The following is a 27,212-nucleotide window of genomic DNA, read 5'->3' as shown; positions in this document are numbered from 1 at the left end:
AAGCGTGCATACTTCGGGGAACGTGGAATTTGACTAATCTGATGTTTTGATGGCTTTTTTCTAGAAGAGACGCAAACGCAATGTGCTTTTCAATGCCCGAAATATCATCTCGATTAGGACAGCTGGATCGGACACTTGTCAGCAAAATGTTGCCATGGTGCAAATAATTATCAGGCAGAAGGTTCTTCCACAGATAGTTTCTCGCCGGGCCAGACAAAATCGGGCGGTGACATTTGTCGAATCGCCTCGTTCCAATGTAGCAAGTGTGTGGTTGATGCTTACGGTGAATGAAAGTTGGTTCTGAGAAGTAGATGATCCTTTTCCTTTGCACGGTCGAACTGATGCGGTGAATTTGCGACTTCGTTAGCTTGGGCTAATGCGGCACCGAAAAGGCGCACCTCCGTGACCCAGCTAGCTCCCAGCTAGCTCAAATGGTGGAGGACTGGACAGGTTTCGAGCTTAGCAGCGCTTGCCACGAATAGGGATGAGTCTCGATTGGTCGGCCTCGACATATCCGAAGATCCATTGGTCCGGTTTTGCGTTTGTTTCCAGGCAATTCCTTGCCCGTGCTGTGATAGTACGATTGTGGAGCAAAATACACCAGACTACTTGGGCTCCGAGGATAACTCTTTTCTGTATTCACCGAGCGAAATCGACGCCTCTAGGCGGTCGTCGACAAGAAATTGCTGGATAATGGGGGTCACTAATGCTATTTTAGATATTAACGAACATAGATGGCTGCTGGGAACAAATACTCGAACATCATTTCCTATTTAATCTCCAAAGTCCGACCAGAGAAGTTCAGAACGAAAAAGTAGCAGCAGATTCACAACATATGATCATGAGGAGAAGTTAAAAAATGTCCAGAGACCGAGTTCCGGCTGCAAATACTTGGTTATAAGAGAGGTGACCAGGATTGGTTTCCTCGCTCTTAAAATAACACTTCATTTCCTATTCAAATAGCAGTTCCCAATCGCCACTAATCCATCCGCGGCTCGACACAAGTGTAGAGCAATTACAGGTACCTCTTACAAGGCTAGGAACAAGCAAGAGAAACGGAACGAGGCCCAACCCACCACAAGTGAAGGCAAGTCTTAGCCCTGCCAACCTGGGTAGTCTGGACAGCTGATAAGTACCGAAAAATTCCTACATCGATGCAAAACTTCAAATGTAACAGGCTACCGACCGACACATACAGACACTTTTTAACTGTCGCCTAAGATTTCCAATATTACTATACATCGGCTTGAGTTCTGCGGGATATCCAGGCAGTCAATGTTATTAGTAATGAAGCTTGGGGCGAAACCTGACTGAAAAATAAGCAGGTGCACCCCTCGCCTCGCAGCGAGGATCTGGATCGTCTGTCATGTAAGCTGATCTATGGAGTTGGCCGCTCTTCACTGTGACATCGTGTCCCCTTGCGACGCAAGCATCTGCTTTTCTGGACTGTCAGAGGTCAACTCGACAGTTGAACAGCCCACCCCGGGGTCACCTGAAAGTTTGCATATGATCAAATCAACTTGCCATTCATCAATTGGAAAGCATAAAAATTACGTTAAGTGAAGATGGTGAGGTCATACTGTGGAATGAGTCAGTGGATGACCGTGCAGGTGATGAACTCCTTTTCGTGTCAGATTGGACTACTCCACAGCCAACAAATAGAAAACATGAGCATAAGGCCATTGAGAATCATAGAGAAGAACATGGCATGTATGGGCATTTAGCAGAATCGATATGAGACATTACATTAGTCACATAGTTACAAGAACCCAAAGAAATGTCAAGATCAGGTCATATTTCCTGCCCTTCGGCGTCTTCTCTCATTTTTTGCTTACCAAAACAGTCATGTATAGGGAGAGACATTCAATCAAAAAGCAAGATTTGAAGGGAATAAAGTACAGTAGGCAAACAGGTTGGTTTAATGGTAAGGCTGCAACAGCCATCGAAAACTATTGTTGGCTGGGGCTCTTGTCTGCTACTGCATCATTTGCCTTTCTATAACTTTCTAAGAAATTTTACGTTGAGTGATGTAAAATTACATACGGGTACTAGTGAAATTAAACATGGATACCGTCTCTCCAAAGCGTAAAATTAAACATGTAAAATTTTACATTGAGTGATGTAAAATTACTGTATGTAAAATTACATACAGGTTCATATATGTAGATTTAGTAGAAGGAGCCGTAGAACAAAGGAACCTGCCATCAATCAAGTAATCAGTCTATCTATGATACATGTTAATAACAAGTATCTTTCCCAATTTCATCCGGCATATACATGGGATTTAAGTGCCATTGGACTTATGCCGTTGTCCATGGTCGAATGCGCGGGGTAAATCCAATAGATGATGCTTCACTACTACCCCAAATCCTCGTTTTTTATTATACTCCATTCAACAAGCTTTATTGCATCTGAACAGATATTGTTATTTCCAATTTCATCAATATCATAAGAACTACTCCACAGAACATAACATACTGCCCAGGCTTCATGTAGAATAGCATTAAGACATTAAGGCGACTGAAATTTCAGAACGGAGGAAATGTAATCGAAAAATCTCAAGTCCCATACCATATAGATCATAAGCCCCTTTAAGTGCCTCAAAATTCTTGTATGTGTAGCCAACAAAACTGAGGTCCTTAGGTGTCAACATCATCTGCAAGAGCCCACAGAACATAAGGTGGCAACTCACACATAGTCATGGCAAGTTTGGAAATCCAAAAACAAGAAGCTATTTGCAAATCAACAGCGTCGTTTAACGGCAGAAAAGAAGGTAAAACAGCAAGTAGACTAGCGGATGACCTCGGCTTCAAACTTACCAGAACTGCATTCACCTAACATAACCAAAGTTTTATAAGCTGTGTGATTTACTCTGTGCACTATGTCAATCGTATGAAATGATGCTGATGAGAAAAGATATTGTGAATTTCACCCAAAACTGTCAACACGGGCAATCCCTACATAGCAAACACAGGAGTTGGCTCAAAGCTTCATAACCTACATCTTGACCAGCACAGTACGTGGCGTTGCTCTATCTATTGCACATTGAGGAACCCATAAGCCATGCAATGAGATCATTTCAGCCCAATCCATTCTAAGTATGTCATCTGAGACATGAATGACTACCAGGGTCAGTTTAGAGTAAATTTACTTATAGCTTTTTGCCATTTCGTTCTCTTGGAGCTTTGAAGTTCAACTTTTACTTCATGTCAAAACACCTAAGAAGTTTTACACGTGCAAACATGGACATGTAGACTGGATTGTTTTTGTATCTATTCTAAATTTAAAACAATTTTTTTCGTTTTAAAAAATTCTGGAAGAAAGAAAAAAGTTCTTATCAGAAGCTGAAACAAACCAACCCTCTACCAGCAGAACTCAAAAGATGTCAGCCATAACATAACATAAGTGGCAATATGGATCGTCCGTGTAAAGTAATTTCGACAAAAAGGTTGAATGCTATTTTCTTTCAGCTAATCTAGAGAGTACTGAGAAAGAAAGTTATAAAGTAAAAAGGAAAGATAGTTCTCCTTGTGAATGTATAATAGCAGAATACAAACATCACCGAACGATATTTACCTTCCTTGAAGGTCCAGATCCTGTCCTTGAAGCCATAGGAGGTTCCACCTATTCAATGAGTCAGATTTTTAGTATAACAGACTGTTAACATGGAACATCTATGGTCATTCTGGAGATATTTTGACAACACAGTTAACTAGGAGAGGTAAAAAAAGCACGAAAAACGCTGCTCAGACAATTGACCAAGAAAATTTTATCAACGAAATCATTTCATAGAAGGATATGAAAATAATAATCTCAAGTAGAAAAAACAAATATGTCATTCCATTGAAGGACATTGCCATTGGAAACCTTATCCTGATTCCTGAATGTGCCTTAACCTCAAAATGCAATGAAATCAAGGTATGGAGTGTGTTGACTAATCGCATTATGTCATGACCTCTTCTTAAGTAACATGAAAATCCATTTGATAGTCAAACACAAAGAATGACCCTCCATAAAAGATGCGTAAAAGTGCACTAGCATCATTCACCTCGTCAAATTTCATGAAATTCTGAGTATCAAGTTCTCCATTGACCTGCGGCCTAAAAGCAGCTTCCATTTCGTAAAGTCTATCCCAGTCAATATCTTTGAACCAAGGATGAGCCTGATCAGTTCAGCTTTGAGTTATAAGCAAATGCAAGAACAGTGATAAGAAAAGGAATAGTACCATCGAATTAATGTAGCATACTTTAGCGTAATTTAGAGTGATGCTACATCAATCAACAACACAGCATACCTTTATCTGTCCTGCCCCTCGAGTACCAAGCCTGTGATCCACATCACAGAGAAGCCTACAGATTAAATCCCTTGCTTCAGGTGACAATCTGGTGTCCTCTGGAAATTTTAAATGATTTTTCCAATGCACAATCTACAAAAAAGCACAAAATATCACTGAAAATGCTAAAACAGACGGAACAATTTAAATCGCTCCCCTTCTTTCTTTCTCTCTCTCTCTCTCTCTCTCTCTCTCTCTCTCCTTTGTAGAGAGAGAGAGAGAGAGAACTGACAGACTCATCCTTTCAACCTCAGCATCTTCACAAAGTGTTCCTCTTCCTAATGCGGTATACCGAATTTCATATACTTAACCAACTATTATTGTAACATAATCATTCATCTTCTAAGTGCATGAGGACATGAAGAGAGATTGTTGTGTAACACAGTCAAGGACATACATCTCTTTCAACAGATCATATCCTGATGCAACTGAAACAGTTGGAATTATTTCAAAGGGAAAGATGGATTCGCATTCTTAAGGAAAGACACACTTTGCACTGGAGAATGATGTGAGTACTTACTAGACTTCATTAAACGTTTTAAATTGTCCATGTATTCGCATTCTGATTACTTGTATGTGAAAACATAAATCACATCCTACATCTACAAAACTCTAAAACCAACAATAGGGATAACTCAGGAAAAACTAGATCTGGAATATTAGAGGAGGAAAATAAGAGATTTAACTGATTATTATAAAAAGTAAGAGGACAAGTGATAGAAGCCATTCCTCAGCTTGCAATGCTTCTCCCTTCACATCATCATCCAATTCCTCTAAAAATTGATCGGTGCAAATCACTTCTTTCTCTCTTCTCCCTCCTTTTCAGATCTTTCAGATAAATGATTTGAAAACGATTCCTTCCAAACCCTTTTCCTTCTCTTAAATCCCATCGAATAAGCATATTATAAATGTGAATCAGGAAAGAAGGTTGACCTTTCTGCATGTCATTATGGGATCATCCGCATAGAATGGAGGATAACCAACAAGCATCTCATACATGATTGCACCGAGTGACCACCTGAAATGCGGGAATCAATGAGAAATCATCAAAGACACTCAGTTCTACTTAGATTATTTCTAACATAAAAAAGGAAGAATCCTACATATGCATTTAGAGATGATATAGGGTATCTCATGGCATCATTGTTGAAAGAAACAAATTCACACACAACAGAAAATACCTTCAAGGCCTATAAGTCATTGATTTGTGCCTGGCAAAGGAAATTAAAGAAGTTCCTTTTTTTTAAAACAAAAAACAGAAAGAACTTTCAAGTTCAGTATAGTCAGTCATAATCCAAATTCAACCAAAACATTTTCCTTCAAAATACAATGTCAAGTTTTTCTCTGAAATTATTTATGTAACAGTGACGCCTTTAATTTAATCTCTATTCCCTTCACTTGACTTATCACGTCATTGCAGCTAAGCTTTCATTGAATCTATAAAACTGTTATGACAATGCACCTTAAAAGTCACCATCTCCTAAGCATGTCATGTGACATCAGACAAATGATAAACCCAAACAGTCTCCGACAAAGACAAAAATCAAATAGGAGGATGACACTTGCTACTTCCTGGCATAAGTCACTGCAATAAAAGGATATTACAGACATTATGTCCTTGTCAGTTACAATGATTTTCTCTTCCATTCTGTCGCTAGACCTTTCCAATAATATTAATAGAGTGCAAACCCTTTTGTTCATCTTCTTTATGAGGTGAACGGAATATTTAACAAGCACAGAAAAGATGCATGCTCATTCTACTTTTGTGAGAAATTATATTTCCAGCAAGCATTAAGTGGATGTATTTTTTAAGATAACATGGAGTTTGTATCAATGCTAGTTTATTCATGATGCACATCTAAAGAACTGCTTACGGTTTTTAATAAATGGTTAAAGAGTCAGGCGAGAGGTACCGAGACCTAAGAGAAACAACAAGAACTGTTATTTAAAATAATTGCCAAGGTGGAGTATCTACAGAATCATCAACTGACCAGTCGCACTCCATGCCATATCCTTTCTTCAGCAAAACTTCTGGGGCAATATAATCAGGTGTGCCAACAGTAGAAAAAGCCTATCATTAGAAGCAATTAGAATCATAATAGGATAAAACAGATTTTCTGGGATCGCAAGATTACTGTAGATAAAAAGAAATGAGAGAGACTGACTAGAACGTGAACATAGAACCAGAACATAATTTACCTCCAATCGATGGACAAAAGGTGTGCAACCTAGTGGTCAAAGGGATCGTAGAGCCATTTGTTCCAATTTTTTAAAAAGATTGTTCAATGTCAAAATGAATGAAAAGTTCCACCTGATTCAAATTATCTTGAAAGTCTATTTTCATAGTATTTACGAGATCAGGCTGTTTAGTATCAAATAAAAGTCAAATACCAAACATTAAAAGCAAATGCATAAGCAAACGTTAAAAATAAAGGTCGCTGCAAATAGAAACAACCCAAGAGAGGCGTCTAGCTATTTCTTGATCCTTTTTTTGCCAAGAGGAAAGAACACCTTTAACTTGCAGGAATGCTTGCATGTACAAAATGCAAGATTTCGTTTCTTACTGCAATTAAAGGTCATTTTTATGGATACATTAATTTTTTTGACATCATATGAAAACAAGAATAAGAACTCTAATACCATGCACTAGTACCATATAAATTCAAAAAGTCAAGTTCTAGGCAATACCAGTTTTCTCCTATTTATTTGCCAATGTTGAAGCTGCTCAAGGGGACTTTTCCAGCGGCCCCCACTACTAGTGTCGGGAAAGCACCCATCAATGTCCATTGATTCACCAACATTGCCATCTTCCATGGCTTCGTTTTCATCAATAGAATATAAATTTGAGCAGTCAAGAGGTTTGCACAGACCAAAATCAGAAAGCTTCATGTGACCATTAATGTCCAACAGAAGGTTGTCTGGTTTTATATCCCTGCAGAAGTAAATAGGTTAAGACAAATTACGTGCGAACAGTATTAAGAAATCATTGGTACGTATTGCATTAATATAGGAACTGAGTAAAAGAGTCACCCATGGCAAGAAAAAAGGGAAAAGGAATACCGGTGAATGTAATTATGCTTATGAATGGATTCTATGGCAAGAACACTTTGAGCAATATAAAATTTGGCCACCGTTTCCGTCAAAGTCTCCTCTCTCATAAGCAAAGTCATCATGTCACCACCAGGCAGATATTCCATTATTAAATATAGATACTCGGTGTCTTGGAAAGAATAATAGAGTTTAACGATAAAATGGCTGGCAACTTCTGCAAGCAAATTCCTTTCAGCTCTAACGTGTTCAACCTATAACACAAAAAACATCAGTGTAACTACCACTTCTTTTCGAGGTGAAGAACAGGAAGTATGAGAACACAGAAATAATATTCTCTACTCTGGCATAGCCAGCGGAGGAGCAGGAACAATGGATCGTAACCCAACCTTCATTCACTTAGAGAACAAATGAAAAGAAAAAGGTCGATAGCATTAGCTTCGCTGAATGGCCGGTAACCATACAATTGGAATCTGTGCCATGACGCAAGAAATGAGGAATTTATAGATGTGCTTGTTAGCTACCCAATGATGTCATGAAACAAGCTAGTGACAATCCATAGATCACAGAAACTGAATGATCAGGCATGCTATTTTACTTGGTGTTTCCTTCTCTAAAAGAAGACTCTTTCCGCAACAGAAGCAACAATGTGGAAATTTACCCAAGCTATTTCAAATCTCACCTGGCCTCGGCTAAGCATTTCTGACTTCTTCAATTTCTTCATGGCATAGATGTTCCCTGATTTCTTTTCACGGCACAGTCTGACCTGCATCCATATTCATCTTAATTTTAGCATTCAATAAAAAAAATGGGGAGAAAGAAATGTCCTAGAGCTAAATGAAATTAATGTGTCATCATATCCACATTTGCCTAAGTGGATCCATGCATCTCTTTCAAACCTAACATCTCCAACCCCTTCCTGCCACCCCCAAATCCAAGAGTGATTGTAGCAACTAGCAGAACATAATCAAAACTCCTTCAGGATGCTAAAAGTTCAGTGAAGAAAAAAATGACAAGGAAACATTACTATAGCATTCGCCGCCTGTGCAACCATATTTTATCCTGTTGAGTTGCAGCTTAAAGAAGAAATAAATGGATGCCAGAGACTAAGCAACGATATGAATCCTTGTACCTCAAGAAAGCATTGTTTTCCCTTAAGGGACTCTGGAGATTGACATTACTTTTAACAAAGCCAAAAAATAGAGGTGCAAGATACCAGGCCCCACCATTAGCATGTGCTGTTCTCACAAACTGAGGTCTAATCTTCTTTTTACTTGACATTGCTTTTCCAGAGTAACAGCAGATTAAGTCACATTCTTCAGCGTCAGAAATAGTATACACCCATCTTGACTTGTGCATATCAGAGTTTGCACCATAAGATGTGTTTATCTTCATCAAGTAAATTCATCAAAAGCAATAACAAGTTCTGCTTCCGCCTCAATGAAGCAAGTAGAAAGAAAAAGGGTAGCACTGACGACTAAGACACTTGCCGCCGCGTACTGCTGCTTTCACTAATTTGTGAAAGAGACAAATATAAACAAACATCTCGCTGTACATTTGACCTATATTGATACTAACAGACATCCCTTAAGGGCCTCAACAATAAGCATCCCTGAAACTTAAATTCATTGCTCCTATTTTTTATTCCATGATAAGCAACTAATTGCATACAATCAGCATCTCCGATAAAAGTTCCATAATTAGATGCTTCCCATTATAAAGCCATACCTAATAGCTCCTTCAATATCTCCTAAATGATTCCCTACTTGAACGGAATTCAAGGAAAGCAACGTACAAATCACTCAACCACATTGTTCCGATAGGTGCACTGATATTCCCGAGAGGATCTCACATCTACTACAGATTGACATCAGTAGAGGAAAAGAACATCCCTTTCAAGATACATTCTTTTTCCTTTTCTCTATACTGTTGATCATGAATCTAATGTCACCTGTTTCAAATTTAAAGTGCATGTTCCCACATGTGAAATTATCTGGCCTGTTAATAAATTTATTATAGCATGCATTAGATGCGTTTCATTCTGGCCTGCCTAGGAAGGAACTTCCTCTAGAACTTATATTATTTTGTGAACTATCAAAAAGCCATAATTCTATGGCGCATACAAAGCCAACTTCTGAAATTCAAGAAGAAAATATACTATTGGTTTGACTTAGCATCAGGTTTTAAAGACAAATATGTGGATTTAAATGATTGAAGCTTGGCACATGTAGAAGACAAGTATTGAACCTCTCCAAAAGCTCCTCTTCCTATGATTGTAAGCAGCTCAAAATCATCAACACATATCTTGTGCCGTTTGAGTCTCATGTACTCCGTCTCCTTCCGTTCCAAATCCTTTAGTAAATTGATCTGTTCTTCTTCGGATACATCTGAAGAGGCTAACTTTCTTTCCAGCACCAAGCGCCTGGAGTGAATAATATTTGTCAGAAAAATAAGACAAATAAATAGTCACCAGTCCTGGATTCTAGAATAAGTTATCCAAGTATCTGTATATCAACAATGACTATAGCAATCTTAAGAACAGTAGGCCATGAACGTAACCATTCATCTATGAATGCTTGACATCATGACGAAAGAGACATCAGAAAGGTCATCATCTTGAGTATGAGAAGTGAACAAAGATTTATCAGAGATCACATTAAACTGCATTGACAATTCATCTTCTAAAGCATCAAAATTCATAATCTGAAGATTAATCAATCTCAAGGATGAACAAGCAATTAAAGCGCACTTTAGCTTCTCAAATCCAACCTTTTCTGAACTCTCTTTCTTTTCAAGGTTATCATGCATCTTTTGCATAAAAAGCACATCTGCGACATAAAAACAGGACGCAACACTGAAGACATAAACACTGACATCTAGAGACCTCAGATGTAAGGAGAAGGAACTCCATGACTTGTCCCGGCTTAATAGTCATCACCCACTTATCCACATGCTACTGTTAAGACGCGGAAACCAACCCGTTCCTTTAGGTACCCCCCGATCTCTAGTAGTATATCCAAAGGTCCTAAGATTAGATAACCACTAGATAATTTTCTTCTATGCCACTAACATATCTTCTTTAGCTAGATGCCATTCACAGAAGTATCAAAGTTGAACTCATCCACCGTAGCACATTAAATTACTACAGACTCCTACTCAACATAAGGCGGCTCCACTTATCGTTTTATCATCTCCAAGAGCAACAAATTGCCTCCTACGAGCAACTTCCTAAACTTCTTCAAACTTTCAACAATCATTTCCAAAAATGGTCCATATCTGACCAAGACGACTCGCATTCCAATCGAGACAAATGCTCTGCCCGTCGCTTACCTTAACCACGTATTCCCAACTTAGAAAGGGGCATGCACACACATTAATCAAATTCTAGAAACACGGAACCTCAGCTCAACTTCCAGGTAAACTCCAAACAAAAAAAACACGTCGACACCACCAGAATCGCAGAAAAGAGCAAGGCATTCAATCGGAACGCGAAACAACGAGGCTTGCGCTCGCATCCCGAATTCCCGAGCGAAAACCCCCGCGGATTCCTCCGAAGGAAAAGGTCACATGCCAACCGATAAGCATCGCGCATTTTCCCAAGCTCCTCAATCCAACAAAACGACCTCGCGCGGAAACGCCGAAATTTCACCAGCTCACCCGCGTCGTTCCGCAACCGCGCGCGCCAAACCTCATCGAAGCTAACTACCGAAACGAGGACGCTTAAAAAAAAAAATTTGTCAGCGGAATCCGACGGCGGGCGCGAATTCCGCCACGGGAGAGCGCGCGCGCGCGGAGACGGGCCTGACCTCTCCTTGCGCTGCCGGATGTGCTTCATCTGCGCCCGGTAGTGGTTCTCGATGAACTGCTTCGCGGCGGCGACCCTCTCCATCGTCAGGGTCGAGCCGACCTGCTCGTCCTCCTCCATTGGCCCCGCCTTGTCCTCCGCCTCCCCCGCCGCCGCCGCCCGGTGATTCTCCTCCTCCATGTCTCCAACCTCCCCCTCGCTCTCTCTTCCTCTCTCTCTCTGTCTCTCTCTCGCGCTGTGAAAAACTTCGCGCTGGTGCGTCGTGCTGTGTGGCTTGCGAAATTCCTCTGGGCTTTTTTAGTGATCGTGACAACGAAGCGTGAACTAAACCTGCAATCGCCGGGTGTTTTTATTCTTTTTTTCTTTCTTTCTTTCTTTTTTTATTTTTTACACCCGCGGGTGAGGGGGGGAAAAAAATTCTCCCTCGTACACGTGGGCGAGTGTGATTGGGCGGCGCCGAAAAGCTTGTGGGCTTTGAACAGCTTGGGTATCGGGGGTGCTGCGGGGCCCACCTAAATGACAGGCTGGAGCAAATTTTGGCCAGGTGGGGCCCCCTACCGCGGGAAGGGTTTCAGTGGGAGGGAGGAGGAGCGGGAGCCCTGGAGATCCGACGGTTGTGAGCGAATCTGAGAAGAGAACTCGTGCTCCGGTTTCCGTACTATGACCTGGATGGTATTTCGCGAACATTTACCCCAAACATTTGTTTTTTCGACGTAAAAAATCTTAAACCGCACCTAGTATATCAGATTGGCCCTAAACTTTTTTTTTGTAATATGAAAAAACCAAAATTTATACGTATGTAACACTGGTCCATTGAGGCCACAACTCGGGACTCCGATGCTCGTGACGGGATCCATCAAGGCCCAAGCTTTGGGGGCCAAGGATCGGCGCACGAGCATTGGGGTCTCTAGCCCGAGCACAAGAATCGAGGTCCCAAGCCTGGCCTTGATGGACTCGGGCTTGGCCTTTTGTGGATTTGGGCTTGGGCACCAAGGACTTGGCCCCGTCATTAAGGATCCGAACATGGGCACTAGCGTCTAGGGCACAACCTCGATGGATTGGGGCTCGAGTGTTGGGGACCCAAGCGCCAAGTTCCCAGCCCGACCTCTATGGCTCAGACACCAAGGTATCGCACTTAGCTTTTGCAGACTAGGGCCTAATCAAGGCACAAGCATAGGGCCTCTCGCCCCACCTCCATGGACCTAGGACCGGTGCTTGTGCTCTTGCTTGGGACCCAAGTGTCAATGCACAGGTCCCCGGTGCCATTGTCAAGATCCATCAAGGCTAGACCCAAGATCCCAGTGTCCATACCTGTTCCCAAACTGCCCATGTGCAAGTTACTAGCATCAGAATAGTGCATGTGTATTTAGGAAAATCAAATCCAATCAAATTTTCCTTTCCAAACAACGGAAAATATTTTCCAGTTCTCTTTCACGTTTCAGCCAACACACCAGAAAATATTGTCAATTGTCCTAGAAAATGACTTCTTGCAAAATATTTTCCAGAAATGCAACATTTTCCGTGAGGAGAACTTGTTATTCAATATTCTGATATTTGGATGACGGAAAGCTAATCGGTGTAAGAAAAACGTTTTTCATAGATGGAAAACAACAAGTTTAGATTAGAGGAAAAAGATTTTTCCTCTATAACAAGAAGGAAATCGGTATTTCTTAAATCGCTAAAAAAAATTGAAAACTAACTATTTCTCTTTAATAGTTTCTTTAATTATGATTTCTATACGCAATGGCGATCTCGCTAGCTGGTTTCGCGCGACACTTTGGTTCTCAAAGGTAAAGCTACAGTAGTGGTCAACGATATGGAGAAGTGTCGTCCTCATCACACAGGTCAAGTCGAACAACCCGTAGTTCCTTTTAAAAGAAAAGTCAACCTCAACGCGTGGGACACAGCACAAACCGATGGCTCTAGGAAAAAACCACAGAAGAAATCTCTGCAGCCGCCAAACCTTATCATCACCGTGATCGTGAATCAGACAAGGCATGGCATTGCTCCGTTCCGGAGCGATTTTGTCAACCTTATCAATCGAAAAAACCGACGAAACAGAAGGGAACAATTGTAAAAGACCGCGTGGGGATTTGCATTAAACCATACGGTGATGACAACTGTCATAAATGTGGTCAAAAGTCAAAGTTCAGACATGTTTAAACGGGGAGAAGAATATTAGAAGTGTCAAAACTTGTGTACGGCGCTCAGTACCAAAAGTTTTCGCCGGCACACTTAAGTGCCAAATCGGAGAAAAAACGATCACTTAAATGCCAACGATGAGAAATTACAGCCAAATTAATACGTGATTTTTATAATTAAAATTTTAATCTGAGTTGGATTTTTTTTTTAAAAAATAATTCTACGTGGCATTTTTCATGTGTACATTTAGATTTTTTTTAATATTTTTTCTGATTTTTTTTCCTTCTTTTCTTTTTTTCTTCTCTTTCTTCTTCTTCTTCTTTCGGCCTCCGGTACCGGTGGTGACCGGAGGCCTACCACGGCCAGCCGCCTAGCCTTGCCCGGATGAGGCCGCCATCGCCTGCCACAGGCGAGGCCCGGCTGACTCTCACTTGGGCGAGGGCGGGCGAGCCCCGGCAAGGGTCGACCTCGCCTCACCTGGGTGAGGGTGAGCCCTGGTGAGGCCATGGCGGCCTCGTTGGATTGGCAAGGCGAGGCCGACCCTCGCCAGATCCGACGAGGCCGGCCGACGTCGTGGCCACGGTGGCCTCGCGGGTGTCGCCTTCCCTCGAGTGATGGCCCCCCTCGTCGGATCTGGCGAGGGTCGGCCTCGCCTCGCCCTCGCCAAGGCGAGACGAGGCCGACCCTCGCCAAATTCGGTGAGGCCGGTTGTCGCCCGGGGGAAGGCGACGCCCCGCGAGGCCACCGTGGCCACGGCGTCGGCCAACCTCGCCGGATCTGGCAAGGGTCGGCCTCGCCTAGCCTAGTCGAGGGCGACCTCGGCGAGGCGAGGCCAACCCTCATAGGGGTTCGCTCGCCCTCGCCTGGACCGGGCCTCGCCTGTGGCGGGCGACGGTGGCCTCGTCCGGGCGAGGCTAGGCGGCTGGCCGTGGCCGGCCTCCGATCACCGGAGGTAGAAGAAAGAGAAGAAAAAAAGAAAAGAAGGAAAAAAAATCATAAAAAATATTTAAAAAATCCAAGTGTACATGCTAAACTATATCGTTTTGATGTGTACATGCTGACTAAACCTCCGGTAAGCCACATCGGCTTCAGAAATTAATAAAAAAATGCCACATCGGATTTCCGGTCAAACTGACCGAAGTTGGCACTTAAATGATCGTTTTTCAAAATTTTTAGCACTAAAGTGATCCAAAAAAAACTTTTTGCACTAAAGTGAGCGCCGTACACAAGTTTTGGCACTTCTGCTGTTCTTCTCCCCGTTTCAATGTTACCTCGGCTAGTCCCCTTTTGGGACCTTTCAGTAGTCATGGCCACGGGCCAGTTTTGGCCCGGAACCGGCCCGGTCAAACCCGGGCCTGGCCCGTTGACCGGGCTCGCGGTTCGGAACCGGAACCGACCCGTGGCCTACGGGCCCGGTTCCGGTTCCAACAATTTTGGAACCGGCCTGGAACCGCCGGTTCCAGTTCCGGTTCCAAATTATTTATAAAAAAAATAATAATGAAATTTAAAAAAAAATTCATTATTTAATTTTTTTTTATAAAACAATTTGAACTCTAATTGCCATGCATTGTAAGTGCATTGATCTCTAAGTACAATGCTTGGCTTGGGTGTATTGAACTCTAATTACAAGGCTTGGCTTGGGTTTTATACACAACGATTCTAATGCATCTTCGTTCCCATTCGATGTGGGACTCTCGGCTTGCCTTGAACATGCAAATGCCAAGAGTCTCACATCGAATGGGAATGAAGAGACCATCAAATGGATTGTGTATAAAACCCAAGCCAAGCCATGAGCATGTGAAGTTGTATGTCTTTTGTGGCTACGATCCTTTGCTAGTTGAGAGCAAAGGGTTCTATTGGACCGCCTAGAACTGGACCGGGCCAATGGTCCGATTCCCGGTTCTATGATTTGCCGGTCCGGTTTCTAGTTCTAAAATTAAGGGACCGGTCTTACCGGTTCGGTTCCCGGTTCCGAGCGGAACCGGACCGAACCAGGAACCAATCACCCCTACAATTTACATTTTGATTACAATTTATATTGAATAATTCATTATTTCATAATTTTATAATTCATAATTTTTTTATTTCATAATATATTTTTAAAAATTTTAAATTACGAACCGGAACCGGAACCGCCGGTTCCGGTTCACGTATGGCCACGAATCGAAACCGCCGGTTCCGAACCGTGGCCATGCCTACCTTTTCAGGTGTAAATGCTCGAAGTAAAGTGAGATTCATGCCAGAAAAACTCGACGAGGGTGTAAATGCTCGAAGTAAAGTGAGATTCATGCCCGAAAAACTCGACGAGGGTGATGTTCGGATCGGTTTTCGCGCGCCTCGGTTGGCCTTGCCCCCTTCGATTATTTGTAGAATCATTGAAAGGGAATCTAAATACCCCAACCCCATCGTCTCAAAAGCTTTAGACATCAAATTTTAAAATCGTATTTTGTCTTAAAGTTAATACCACGAAAAACCTTAAACTAGTATACTCGTGACAAATTTACACAAAAATTAATTTTTTAACCACAAAAAACTCCAAACCTGTATACCCGTGATAAATTTAATCTCCGTTAGTTTTCGTTAATTTTACCGTCAAATTCCTGATTTGGACGGCGTGTGACAGCTGACGAGTGTACCATCTTGGGATTTAACCCTCCATTTGTCATATGTTTACCAGTTTGTGATTCTTCACGGTATTAATCCAATTTAACGAAAACTAATAGATGGTGAATTTATCATAAATGTACCAGTTTTGAGTTTTTTGTGGTCAAAAAATTAATTTGGGGTAAATTTATCACAAATATATTAAATTTTTTTGTGGTAAAAAAATTAATTTGAAATAAATTTATCACAAGTTTAGCAAGTTGGCGTTTTTCGTGGCATTAGCACTTCGTTTTAAGGCCATAAAACAACATGCAGAGTACTTCAATGTCTCGAAAGTCTCGGGCATCCATATTTTCAAGAAGAAGTGAAATAACGAAAAGTCAAGATAAAGAAAGAGAACTTTGAGAGGCAGACACGCTTAACTAAACTCGAAAACGTGTATCCGTCATCGAATTCCGTAGGTCAGAAGAAACTATCGAAGTACCGCGATCCTCAACCAAGCCTAATGATCAAATGACTTTATTCTATACCCACCATCCAAAATATAATCAATAATAAATATCATCAATCTAGATCGAAAACCTATGAAGCGAAAATCAAACTAATCAATGACCCAGAATCCAATCCTGCAAATACCGCTACAAGAAAGAGGTGCCCGCGAGCCCATGGTGCAACAAATTGTGAGCGATCTGATCCCGGGCGTGCGCGGCGGCGGCCGACCGGACCGGGTTCTCGGGCATCATCTCGTCGTCGAAGATCTCGAACCCCAGCTCCAGGTCCATGGCCTCGTTCCTCGCCTCGCAGATGTTGTGCAGCACGCAGCACGCCCCGAGCACGACGGGCAGGTCCTGCAGCTTCACCTCGGTCCGCTTCTGCAGGCACGCCCACCGCCCCTTGAGCCGCGTGAACGCCTCCCGCGCCACGCCCCGGACGTCCGCGAGCTTCTGGTTGAACGCGTGCTGCGTCCACGTGATGTTCTGGTGCGTATAGGGGACGAGGACCCAGTCCATCAGCGGGTGCCCGGGGTTCCCGACGACCCACACGTCCTTCAGTAGCCCCTTGCTGGCCCTTTGGTACAGGGCCGACTTCTCGAGTACCTGGTCGTCCGGCATCGACCCGGGCCACCCGATGCACACGTCCGTGAACACGCCCCGCGGGTCGACCACGCCCTGGACCGTGATCGAGTATGTGGTCTTCTGGTTCCTCTCCGTGTGCCGCCTGTTCAGGTACGCTGCGACGCTGATCTTCGGGGCGATGATGGGCACGTGGGTCGTGTACATTGCCCCGCACACGCGGGGGATGCCCGAAGCCGCCTCGAACTCGTCCTTGATAGCCGCAAGCCGGCGCTCGTCGGGCCACTGAAGGAACTTCGGCATGAGGACGTTGCGGATCGCGGAGCAGACCTCGAGGATGAGCTTGTGGCACGTGGAGATGCCGAGCCCGAACCGCTTCGACACGAGGCGGAGCGGCTCCCCCGTCGCGAGCCGCCACACGCACACCGCCACGCGCTGCCGCACGGGGATCGCCTCCCGCAGCATCGTGTTCTTCTTCGTGACAGCCGCGTCTAGCTCGTTGCAGATGAACTCGAACGTGGCCTTGCTCATCCGGAACTCCCGCCGGAATTCCTCCTCGGGGAACTCCGGGCTGTTGCACCGCTCCCACCAATCCTTGGACCGGTCCTTCACCCAAAGCCGCCGCTGCTGGCCCGCGCCCGGCGTCGGCGCGTGCGCCTCACCTCCCCCCTCCGCCGACGACGCCGACGCCGACGCCGCAGCAGCCGCAGCCGCAGCTGCCGCCGCGGCGCCCGACTGCCTGGCGCGCTTGTTCTTCCTCGCCTCGACCTCGTTCGCGCCGTCGTAATGCGCCTGCAGGTTGCAGTAGTAATCGCTCATCGCCCGGAGCTCCCGGTCGTAGCTCGATTCCATGGAGGCCTTCCCCCACGCCGACTCGGCGAAGAAGCCCTCCCTCTCCCGCTTCTCTTCCTCCTCCAGCAAAACGAGCGAGCTCACGATCTCTCCCACCGACCCACCACCACCACCACCACCATTGCCATCGCCGCCTCCACCCCCACCCCCTCCTCCTCCGTCTCCCTCCTCCTTCCTCTGACGCTTGAACGGGCTGCCCGCGTCGTCCCCGCCGACGCCGCCGAACGAGGAGGAGGAGCCGCCGCCGCCCGCGGGTGGGTAGCCGGCCATGTCGGGGAAGAGGAAGCCGGAGAGCTGGGAGAGGTCGTCGTGGATGTCCTGGTTGAGAAATGAGAAGGGAGTGAGCTCCATCAACGGGGTGAAATGGGTGGAAGATGAGATTCGTTCAGGTGGGAATCCGAATGTGAACTTGAACGCTTCGTGGGGGCTGGTCTGAACCGGACAGAAGAGTCGTCGGAGCTTGCGGGAGTCTTTATACGGTTTTTTGGGCGAGAAGCGTGTGCGCCTTGGCGGTGTGAACGCGGTGGAACAAGGGAAGAGGGGGGGGGGGGGGGGAGAGGAAGGTGGTCGCTGACGGTGACTTGACTTTTGGAAGGATTAAGATGATTAAGATTAAAATTTAATGAATTTTTTTTTATTAGTAAACGCGAAAGCCTTGCGGGGGTTTTTGTTTACGCGGTCCCGCGGGGTTCTTTGGTTTGAGGAAGGAAGTTGATGGTTTTTGGAGCTCCTTCCTTCCCCCTTTTTTTCCAATTGAATTAAATAAAAAAAAGTAAGGAATGAATATTATGTTCGACGCTGCGAATATAGAAGGAAGAGATGGAGAAGTTTCGTGGGGTTGCTTATCTATTGGAATATATGTACAGTGTTGTATCGAGGTAAGAGGCGGGGGTCCGCAGGTTCCGAAAGCCGAGTCAAGGTGCTTCTGCTCTAGCCCGGGTTTTTCGAGGTCTTCGGGATCGGGGATCTCGTCCCCGCCGTGACCCCCCCCCCCGGGGACCGCCGGACGATCAGGGGAACCCGCCGGTTCCTGCGGATTCCGGGGGGGGGGGGGCGCCTCGCGCGTGCCGATGGGGAATATCGCCGAGCGAAAGATGGCCGCGGTCGTGGTTTTTAACGTGTGTTGGATATAAAACTTAGAATGGATCTTGCATGATGAACAGCGATGTCCGATGATGACAAAAGTCCTAGTGGAAACTCGAGAGGAAAAGACCCTTGTATCATCGGTTCACACTCGTCTTTTAAATTTGCGAGTTCACATGACCCACTCGCCTTGGGCTTAAAAGATGAATATTGCCCCCCCTCCCCATCAATCAAGTTTCGAGAAGAATTGCACAAATTTAAGTCAATAGTGAGATCTGACCAAACAAAAAAAAACAGAAGTCAATAGTGAGAGAAAGCACCTTTCCTTCTCCCAACTCCCCTTTTCTGCTTCGCTTTCCGCACCTTGCTTCGTCTCTTCCACTCGTAAAGCGGAGGGAATTGACCTAGATCTCTCCCTCCTCTCTTAGTTGCTTTTCTTTTTATTTCTTTTTTTTTACCCTTCCAATCTAGTTTTAAATGTGGAAGCTCTACTGCCCCGATCTTATGTTCAAGAGCTTTTCTCTCCGGTCTCTCCAGAGTTTGGAGTTTTAATGAATAGGTACTCCGCCTCCAGTTTCAATGGTGTTCAAAGCAGCTTCGATGTCAAGTCCGTGCTCGTTCGACGTGTTTTGGTTAGAAGCTTGTGGCGCCTCGCACTGGCTAAAGGGCTCGCTCTCGCAAGTGCCAGATATGAGCTTATTCAGCATGTTTACGTTGTCTCCTTATGGTGATTGTGTCAGGGACGCCGAACCTAGGCGCATATAACCGAAATGGAAAAGCCGTAACTACATATGGAGATCCCACGCGTGTGGTTATCACTGATGATGCTACGTGATTCGGTGATCGGCCGTCGATCCTTTCGCTTAGATGCGGTCATAGAACTGTTCTAGAAGGACGAGTGTATGTTCATATCTGCCAACCACGCTTTAATGATATGCTTTGATTTATGGTTTTCAGTTTGTTTTTGAGCTCTATGGGCTTGCCTTGTTATTGTGTCTTTTCGGATTTCCTATGAATCCTTTCATGTATTATTTTGGTAAGAAATTAATTTCTTTTGAAAAAAAAAAGTTAATAGTGAATACTTTTCATTGCAATTTGCTTCCACAATTTTGAATATTTTCATTGCAATTTGCCTCCACAATTGATAAACTCTAAAATCATTAAAATTTTCATGACCTTGCCTAATAGCCTACACAATGTTAAATCTAATCATGTTTTTGAGGCGTAAGAAGGCTATTTTAATTCTTAAGAAAAAATGCTCATATCCACCCCTAATAGCCAAGTTTGTCACAAAGAGAGAGATATATGATTGGAGATTTGTTCTAACTTTAGAATATGGAATCTACCTTGCAAACTCTAATACCCATCTCGGAACCTCCTCGTCCATGTCGGTTCCGTTGGTCCACAGGTTCTAGAGGTTCTCCAGCGCAATCCTAATATCGGGAAAGATCGAGGCTACATATACTAACAAGTCTCATTATTATATTGTTACAAAGTGATGCATCAACTTTTTATCGAATGTTTTAGGCTTAATATCACGAAAAATCCCAAATTGATACATCCGCGATAAATTTACTCAAAACTAATTTTTTGACCACAAAAAACCCCAAACTGGTACACCCGTGATAAATTTACCAAAAACTAACCCCAAATTGATACATTTGTGACAAATATATTCTCCGTCAAATTGGAATAATACCACGAAAAATCACAAATTAGTATACATGTGACAAACTGAGGGTAAAACTCCAAACTAGTACGACCGTCAACTGCCACGTGTCCTTTAACTTAGAAATTTGACTGTAAAATTTAACTGAAACTAACTGAGAGTAAAAACGTGTCCTTTAACTTAGAAATTTGACGGTAAAATTTAACCGAAACTAACTGATGGTAAAATTGTTACATGTGTACAAGTTTGGGATTTTTGGTGGTCAAAAAATTAGTTTTGAGTAAATTTATCACATGTGTACCAGTTTGGAGTTTTTCGTGGTATCAACCTAATGTTTTAATAAGTTCAATTTATAGGTCCCGCTCGATCCAATATCCAAAATTTGCCACATCAATTAACAGACAAGTTTTCTAGTTAAATTTCCTAGTATGTTTTCTAGTTACATTTCCTAGTATGTCTAAAACTTTCTGCTAGATAAATTCTCGCGTCTCCATTGAAAATGCCAAATTAATCATTAGGCAACAAATTTTGTTTTTCCACATTGCTCGGTCTACCGACTCTCCAAGGGCAAGTCAAAAAGATGATTAATCTTTATTGACTTCGTTATGGCATAATTTTCAACACTCTTTCGAAAATGTTTCTATTTTCGCCCCGATTTTTCTTCCCCAAAATGGTTGGCGATTGGGCACCGGGGTGCTGTGGAACAGGCCAATATGCTTTCGACGCGTCACCGTGCACGTACGTACGTCCGGACGTCACGCTCGAAGCCCCACGCCATCGCTTACGTCGTAATAGCATGGAAATTCCTGATATCACGTTTACGGACTTTTAAATAAAATGGTTAATACCACGAAATTTTTTAAATTGATATATTTATGTTAAATTTATCCCAAATTAATTTTTTGATCATCAAAAACCCTAAACTTATACATCTGTGATAATTTTACCCCAAACTAATTTTTTTATTACAAAAAACCTCAAACTGGTACTTTTGTGACAAATTTATTATCCGTTAATTTCAGTTAAATTGGATTAATGCAAAAGAAAAAATCACAAACCGGTAAACCTGTGATAAATGGAGGGTAAAACCCAAAATCGGTATATCCGTGAACTACTAGGTGTCATTTAATAAAGCAATTTAATAGTAAAATTTAACGAAAACTGACGCATGGTAAAATTGTCACAGGTATATCAGATTGAGGTTTTTGGTGGTCAAAAAATTAATTTGGACTAAAATTATCACAGATGTACTAATTTTAGGTTTTTCGTGATATTTACCCTAAATAAAAACGGTAATTTTTCGTGATTTAATGGGCCACGATTGGTGAAAGGTATCCTATTAATGCGCTTGAAGAACGCCTCGTAAAAATAGCTACATTATCGTCTTTAGCTGCTTTTAGGAAGTCATGTTATTCAAAGTTTAAAGAGCGGCGGCTCTTAAATTGTATTAACTACCAAGTACGCTAATTCAATATTTCATAATGTAGATATAAATCATGAGATAATTACAGCACAACCATAATTCTATGAACTCATAGTTATTTAGAAATACATTTGTTTCGCGGAAAATGAATGATTTAAATAAATGCCCACATCTCTTCAAATAATTAGTCGATGAAAAAATATTTTTAATATCGACAATAATTTATATTTAAACATTTTTGCGGACGATGAAAACATATGTTGTTCGTTTGTTTCTGCAAGCGATATGAGTGATTATTTTTAGAAAAAAATATTTTTCAAATTAATCATTTTCTGCGAAACAAACGGAGTTGTGGAAGAAGAATGGTTTGTAAAATAATTTCCGAAAAATGATTGGTTATATTTCTTAAAAAAAATTAATAAATGAAAAATGTTTTCACCATCCAGAAAAATTTATGCCCAAACAGTTTCATAAATGATAAAGACATTTTTTCGGTCGTTCATTTTTTTAAGTAGTACAAGCTATCAATTTTTAGAAAATATTTTCTAAATCATTGATTTTCCGTGGAACAAACGCATCCTTATAAAAAAGTTATCCATATGCTTGTCAAAGATTAAAAGCGTGTTACGCATTGATTAGAATTGCACGAATAGATACTAGTGACCCACGTTTTTCCTCTTCGGTGCGAGTCTTCCCTAGTGAGAACGGGAAAGAAAATGATAGTGATTTGTTTGTTTTTTTTAGTACGACGAGACGAGGTATCTAACAAACCCTAAATTGGAACAGTCAACTAAATTCACACGAGTCTGACCAAAAAAAAAGGAGAAATACTAAATTCACATGATTAAATAAGGCGGTCAATAACCATGTTTGCTTTTGACAAAAGGGAACTCGATCAAATCCCAACTTTGGTTGTTGAGTTTAAGGAATGACTGGTTGGCCCAAGACAAAGGAAAGAGGTACAACTCTTCAACCGTTCACATTTGCCGTTGACCCGTCCTTCTCCCAAAAGTCAGCCGGTCAACAAGCTCCTGGACGGTCAAATGTTAGCTGGGGGCATCTGTCCTAGTAAAGTAATCTAAACAATATTTTCTTGACATGGTCACATTAGATTGACCTTAATAATCAAGTACTAAATTGAGGATGTCCTAAGCTTATGATCAGCAAAGTGCTGTCGTGCATCTATTTTTATTTCCAGGCGTTCGTGACGGTGCTATCTGTTGTACCGACGACTTCGGTATTAGACGAATGACAAGGAGGGAAACGACTAAATTAAGAAAAATTGGCTTAGATTGGATCCCGTAAAGTAATCTAATAATCTTTCTCGACATATTCACAATAGATTGACCAAATAATCAACTACTAAATTGAGGATGTCCTAAGTTTATGATTAGCAAAGGCGCCATCGTGCTTCTATTTTTATTTTTATTTTCAGGAGTTCGTAATGGTGCTATCTGTACTGACAGTTTCAATATTAAACGAACAACGAGGAGGGAAACGACTAAATTAAGGAAAATAGCTTAGATTAGATCCAAATTTTAATTTTGAAAATTTACTCTTTTTTTTCTTTTTCAACTTGGCGACTTTTAAAATCTAACTTTTATTCAATGAAAAAAGCCTTAAAATTTTTTATCAGTAATAACTTTGTAAAATACCATCTTGAGTAGGCAATTTTTTTGGGGTATAACGAACCTAGAAGTTTCTAGACCAGTCTTCTATCGTGCACCTCGATCGCTCCACCTCTCGGTGATCTCAGGGGCACTCCCCGTATCGTTATATGGCGCATTCGGGATTTTACCAACTCGAATAGGCAATTTAAATGCATTGCGTTTTCCGATAATTACTTCTTGTCTCGGAAATTTATATTTTCAGAAATACCCCCGTGGTTACTCTTATTCACGCACAACTCCAAAAGTATCCCCCCAATTTGCAGGATCACCCTGAACCGTTCCAGGAGGACATTGGATCCTGTGGCTCCCATTCATTTCTGACCTTGAGGCTGTGGTTGCTTCATGCTGCTACGCATATGCACGCTGGCTTAAATTAATGATCACAAATAATAAATACCAAAAGGCATAAAAAAAACAGAGGAGAAAAAAAGAGAAAAGTAGTTCCAAGATTGTGTGGATCCATCCATCTTCGCTCGATCAATCATGGCGTCTCTTCTCAGTCCATCGCCCGCTGCATCTTTGCAAAACAAGGTAGCTAAACTGCTGCTCATGTTATCGTTAACTAGTTCCTCCTTCAGTCAGTCCTCTGTTTTCGATTTGTCTGCTTTAAGCTTGATCAGTTTCCTCGTCGGTCGATGCTGAAAATTCACGATCTTTTTGCTTATCTGCTCCATCTCATTCGTGTCGTGGTGGGTTTTCTTGAATTTTTGGGACGGTTTCTTGATTTGGTTCTTGGTTATAAGTTGCCCCCACCGGGTTATCATTGCCCTTTGAGGCCTCGAGGGCTCTTGTTGTTCGCGCTCAAGATTCTAGTTGTTAATCGATACAAGTCATGAGTGAGTTGAATTGAGGGTCCGTTGTTTGTAGCTGGAAATGGATGAAAGGGGGCAAGGTTTAAGATTCATAGAAAAGATATACAAATTCGTAGCTTTTGATGCGGCGATCTCGTCTAATCTCTGCATTTTCAGCTTCTTGAACATGCTTGCTTTGCGTGGTGCTTAATCCACCGTTGTTGGCCAGTTGCACAAGTTGTTCTCCAATGCCAGGAAAACTGTTTGATGAATTTTCTCCTTTGCATTCAGGTGAATCATTATAAAGCTAATGGCTCGTGCATGAGCGGGCCGCGAGCGGCAATACCGCGCTGTACGGTTCGAAGAGGCGGTAGATGTCACCTTGTGGTGAAAGCTCAAGCAACTGTTGAAGGGGCAACACTAACGAGAGAAGCGGATGCAGTGACCAACAGAAATGGTGATTAGACAGTCGTTTTGGAACTTCTTTTTTGTCGGTGCATTTTGGTTTCGCTCTAATGCTTGCGTATAACTAGCATTTTAGTATCCGGGCAGTTCAAAACAATCTGGCTCTTTTATTTTAGTTTCTAAATTTTATCTGCTTAAGCAATGGAAATCGTTTGGTTCCAAGTATTTTTTATGGATCGTGGCACTTCTGTGTTCGATTTTCTGAATTTTGTGTGGTAGCTGGTTGACATCAGATGGAGAATTGGAGTTGACGAATTGACTTGAAATGTTAACCTGCCATTTCGTATCGAATTCCAAACTGCGAAGCACATCTCTTCTGTATGGTTAACTAGGAGTTCAGTAGTAAATTGGTCAGATCAGTCTGCTCAGCATAAGGAATTCATTTGTGCTTTTGCAGTGTTGTGGGTGAAAAATAGCTTGCAGAATCACTGAGTGTCAGTCATTTGCTCGTCTGGTCTGGTCATAGAATGATCATCTTGGAATACTGAATCCACTAGGTTATTTTGTAGAACTACTTATTTGCTGGCATAGTCATGCTTTTTTGCGATCCTTGAGCTTTAGCAACACGTACCTTGATGCAGATATAGGATTCCTCAGCATTCATCATGTAGGAATCCTATGCGAAAATCTCGAAAGGTCACTCGATTTTTATCAAAACCTTCTCGGTAAGTCCAACTTCCCCTGCCACCATTCAGGTACTAGATAATTTTTTTTCGAAGGAAGCGTGTGCAAGTAAATGATTTGTCAATTTTTTCTGGTGAGTCAGGTCTTGAGATAAACGAAGCACGTCCGGATGACAAACTTCCCTATCGGGGTGCTTGGTTGTGGGTGGGTTCCGAGATGATTCACCTGATGGAGCTCCCAAATCCAGACCCTTTGACCGGAAGACCCGAACACGGGGGCAGAGACCGTCACACCTGCATCTCTATTAAGGACGTGTCCAAGCTGAAGGCCGTCCTTGATAAAGCCGGTATGCATCTCTTTCCTTACTCTTTGGCTAGTAGTAAATGCGTCTCATGAAGTGCGGGCCTTTCGTTCGGTGGATCATGTCTTAGGACGCATAGCGATGAAGTTGAGCACTTGTTTGGCCCTTCTACTTGCAGGCATTCCTTACACGCTTAGCAAGTCAGGGAGGCCGGCGATCTTCACGAGAGATCCGGATGCAAATGCTCTCGAGTTTGTGCAACTTGATTAATGAGGCCAGCATTTTGAGAGTTCATACTTTCGCTCCTTTGCATCCAGTATCTCTGCACTCACAGATACTCCTATTCTGTAGTATTTCAGCACCACACGCACTTATGTACATAAGATTGCTGAGTTTAATGTGATAAGCCTCGTTGTGTTATCGGTGCCTTGGCCATTCCCCACGGCTAATAAGGATTTGGTTTATTCAGTTCATGGAGCAAGAGCATCGTTTGAGTTCGTCGGTGCAGCTAGGTTGATTTTTCGCTCTGATCTTCTCTTGGCAAAGCTTTATCTGTTCTTTGATGCCGTTATCGATCTGACTACTTCGGTCGGAGAACTTTACGTAGGAGCGTGCACGCGATTGATAAGAAACCTCTCATTTTACGGATGAATTACCCTCGAAGATCATGACAGGATGGCAAAAGGTTGGCAAATGGCGTATGAATCATTAGAACTCTTAGGCTTTTTGGGATGATGTTTCATCCTTGAGAGAACCCAAATCCAGATATCTATAACAACGACCCATGGCATTGTGAATGCGATCGGACAAGCATCGCAGGCCCAAATGGCTTCGCAATCCCGTTTCGGCCCAGAAAATTTTTGTCATTTAGGCTCTGTTGAGATCATTCATGCCGCCAACAAATTGACTATGAAAGCAACTAATGCGTTCTGAATGACCAGGAAAAAGGCAGCAGGATCATCATGTCACCCGAACGATAAAGTATCAATCGCGTTCATACGCCATGTATCGCTGGAACGCGGGGCAATGGACCAATCGAAATTAGATTGTTTGCCATTTGCGAACGCTGCGCAAGCTGAGTTTATTAATAGCAAGCACGTTGTGTATATTTGAGACTGAACCAAGCCTACAAAATCAAGCTGCACATTCTTTGGGCCGGGCTATGGTATAAGAAGCATGGTCTGGTCATGCTTTCAGTTGGTAATGGCCAGTAGCCATGATATGCATCAATACGACTCAATTGCTATATAAGAAACATGTGGATCTAGACCGGTTTCATTGATAGCAGAAGAGGCCGACTCTATAGAGGCGCCAGAGCTCGACTGATAG

The 27,212-nt window shown here is 42.7% G+C and overlaps 3 protein-coding genes across 3 annotated transcripts; 1 reads left to right on the top strand and 2 right to left on the bottom strand.

Annotated features, from left to right (window-relative positions):
• Positions 1-895: 895 nt before the first annotated feature.
• LOC115684594 (uncharacterized) lies at positions 896-11,496 on the bottom strand. Its single transcript, XM_030609380.2, has 13 exons — positions 11,188-11,496; positions 9,629-9,803; positions 8,064-8,147; positions 7,394-7,635; positions 7,022-7,265; positions 6,325-6,404; positions 5,267-5,351; positions 4,295-4,426; positions 4,049-4,162; positions 3,577-3,624; positions 2,572-2,656; positions 1,581-1,640; positions 896-1,492 (listed from the first exon to the last, which is right to left on the bottom strand). The coding sequence occupies exons 1-13, from the start codon at positions 11,364-11,366 to the stop codon at positions 1,398-1,400; spliced, it is 1,623 nt and encodes a 540-aa protein (XP_030465240.1). The 5' UTR covers positions 11,367-11,496; the 3' UTR covers positions 896-1,397.
• A 4,854-nt stretch (positions 11,497-16,350) lies between these two features.
• LOC130137938 (protein ALP1-like) lies at positions 16,351-18,321 on the bottom strand. The gene has a single exon (XM_056310584.1). It carries the CDS (start codon positions 18,206-18,208, stop codon positions 16,571-16,573), a length of 1,638 nt encoding a protein of 545 aa, XP_056166559.1. The 5' UTR covers positions 18,209-18,321; the 3' UTR covers positions 16,351-16,570.
• Positions 18,322-24,074: 5,753 nt separating this feature from the next.
• On the top strand, positions 24,075-26,356 carry LOC115662340 (glyoxylase I 4). The gene is made up of 5 exons (XM_030584493.2): positions 24,075-24,233; positions 24,785-24,950; positions 25,540-25,623; positions 25,725-25,928; positions 26,062-26,356. Exons 1-5 carry the CDS (start codon positions 24,186-24,188, stop codon positions 26,151-26,153), a joined length of 594 nt encoding a protein of 197 aa, XP_030440353.2. The 5' UTR covers positions 24,075-24,185; the 3' UTR covers positions 26,154-26,356.
• The last annotated feature ends 856 nt before the right edge of the window (positions 26,357-27,212 follow it).

This window comes from Syzygium oleosum, unplaced genomic scaffold, assembly GCF_021117445.2.
Source record: "Syzygium oleosum isolate NSW1041296 unplaced genomic scaffold, Sole_v2.1 Sole_v2.04, whole genome shotgun sequence".
Classification (NCBI taxonomy): Eukaryota; Viridiplantae; Streptophyta; class Magnoliopsida; order Myrtales; family Myrtaceae; genus Syzygium; species Syzygium oleosum.
Note: the sequence above shows the minus strand (reverse complement) of the source record. Positions and strands in the feature narration are given on the sequence as shown.

Bases quoted from the DNA above. Each gene is read 5' to 3' on its own strand.
- LOC115684594 (XM_030609380.2), bottom strand. From the start codon at position 11,366: ATGGAGGAGGAGAATCACCGGGCGGCGGCGGCGGGGGAGGCGGAGGAC. The intron at 7,636-8,063 runs GTGAGATTTGAA...TTTGTGTTATAG, and splicing joins AAATGCTTAGCCGAGGCCAG to GTTGAACACGTTAGAGCTGA. The intron at 2,657-3,576 runs GTAAATATCGTT...GGGCTCTTGCAG, and splicing joins GATCTGGACCTTCAAGGAAG to ATGATGTTGACACCTAAGGA.
- LOC130137938 (XM_056310584.1), bottom strand. From the start codon at position 18,208: ATGGAGCTCACTCCCTTCTCATTTCTCAACCAGGACATCCACGACGAC.
- LOC115662340 (XM_030584493.2), top strand. From the start codon at position 24,186: ATGGCGTCTCTTCTCAGTCCATCGCCCGCTGCATCTTTGCAAAACAAG. The intron at 24,951-25,539 runs GTGATTAGACAG...ACCTTGATGCAG, and splicing joins TGCAGTGACCAACAGAAATG to ATATAGGATTCCTCAGCATT. The intron at 25,929-26,061 runs GTATGCATCTCT...TTCTACTTGCAG, and splicing joins GGCCGTCCTTGATAAAGCCG to GCATTCCTTACACGCTTAGC.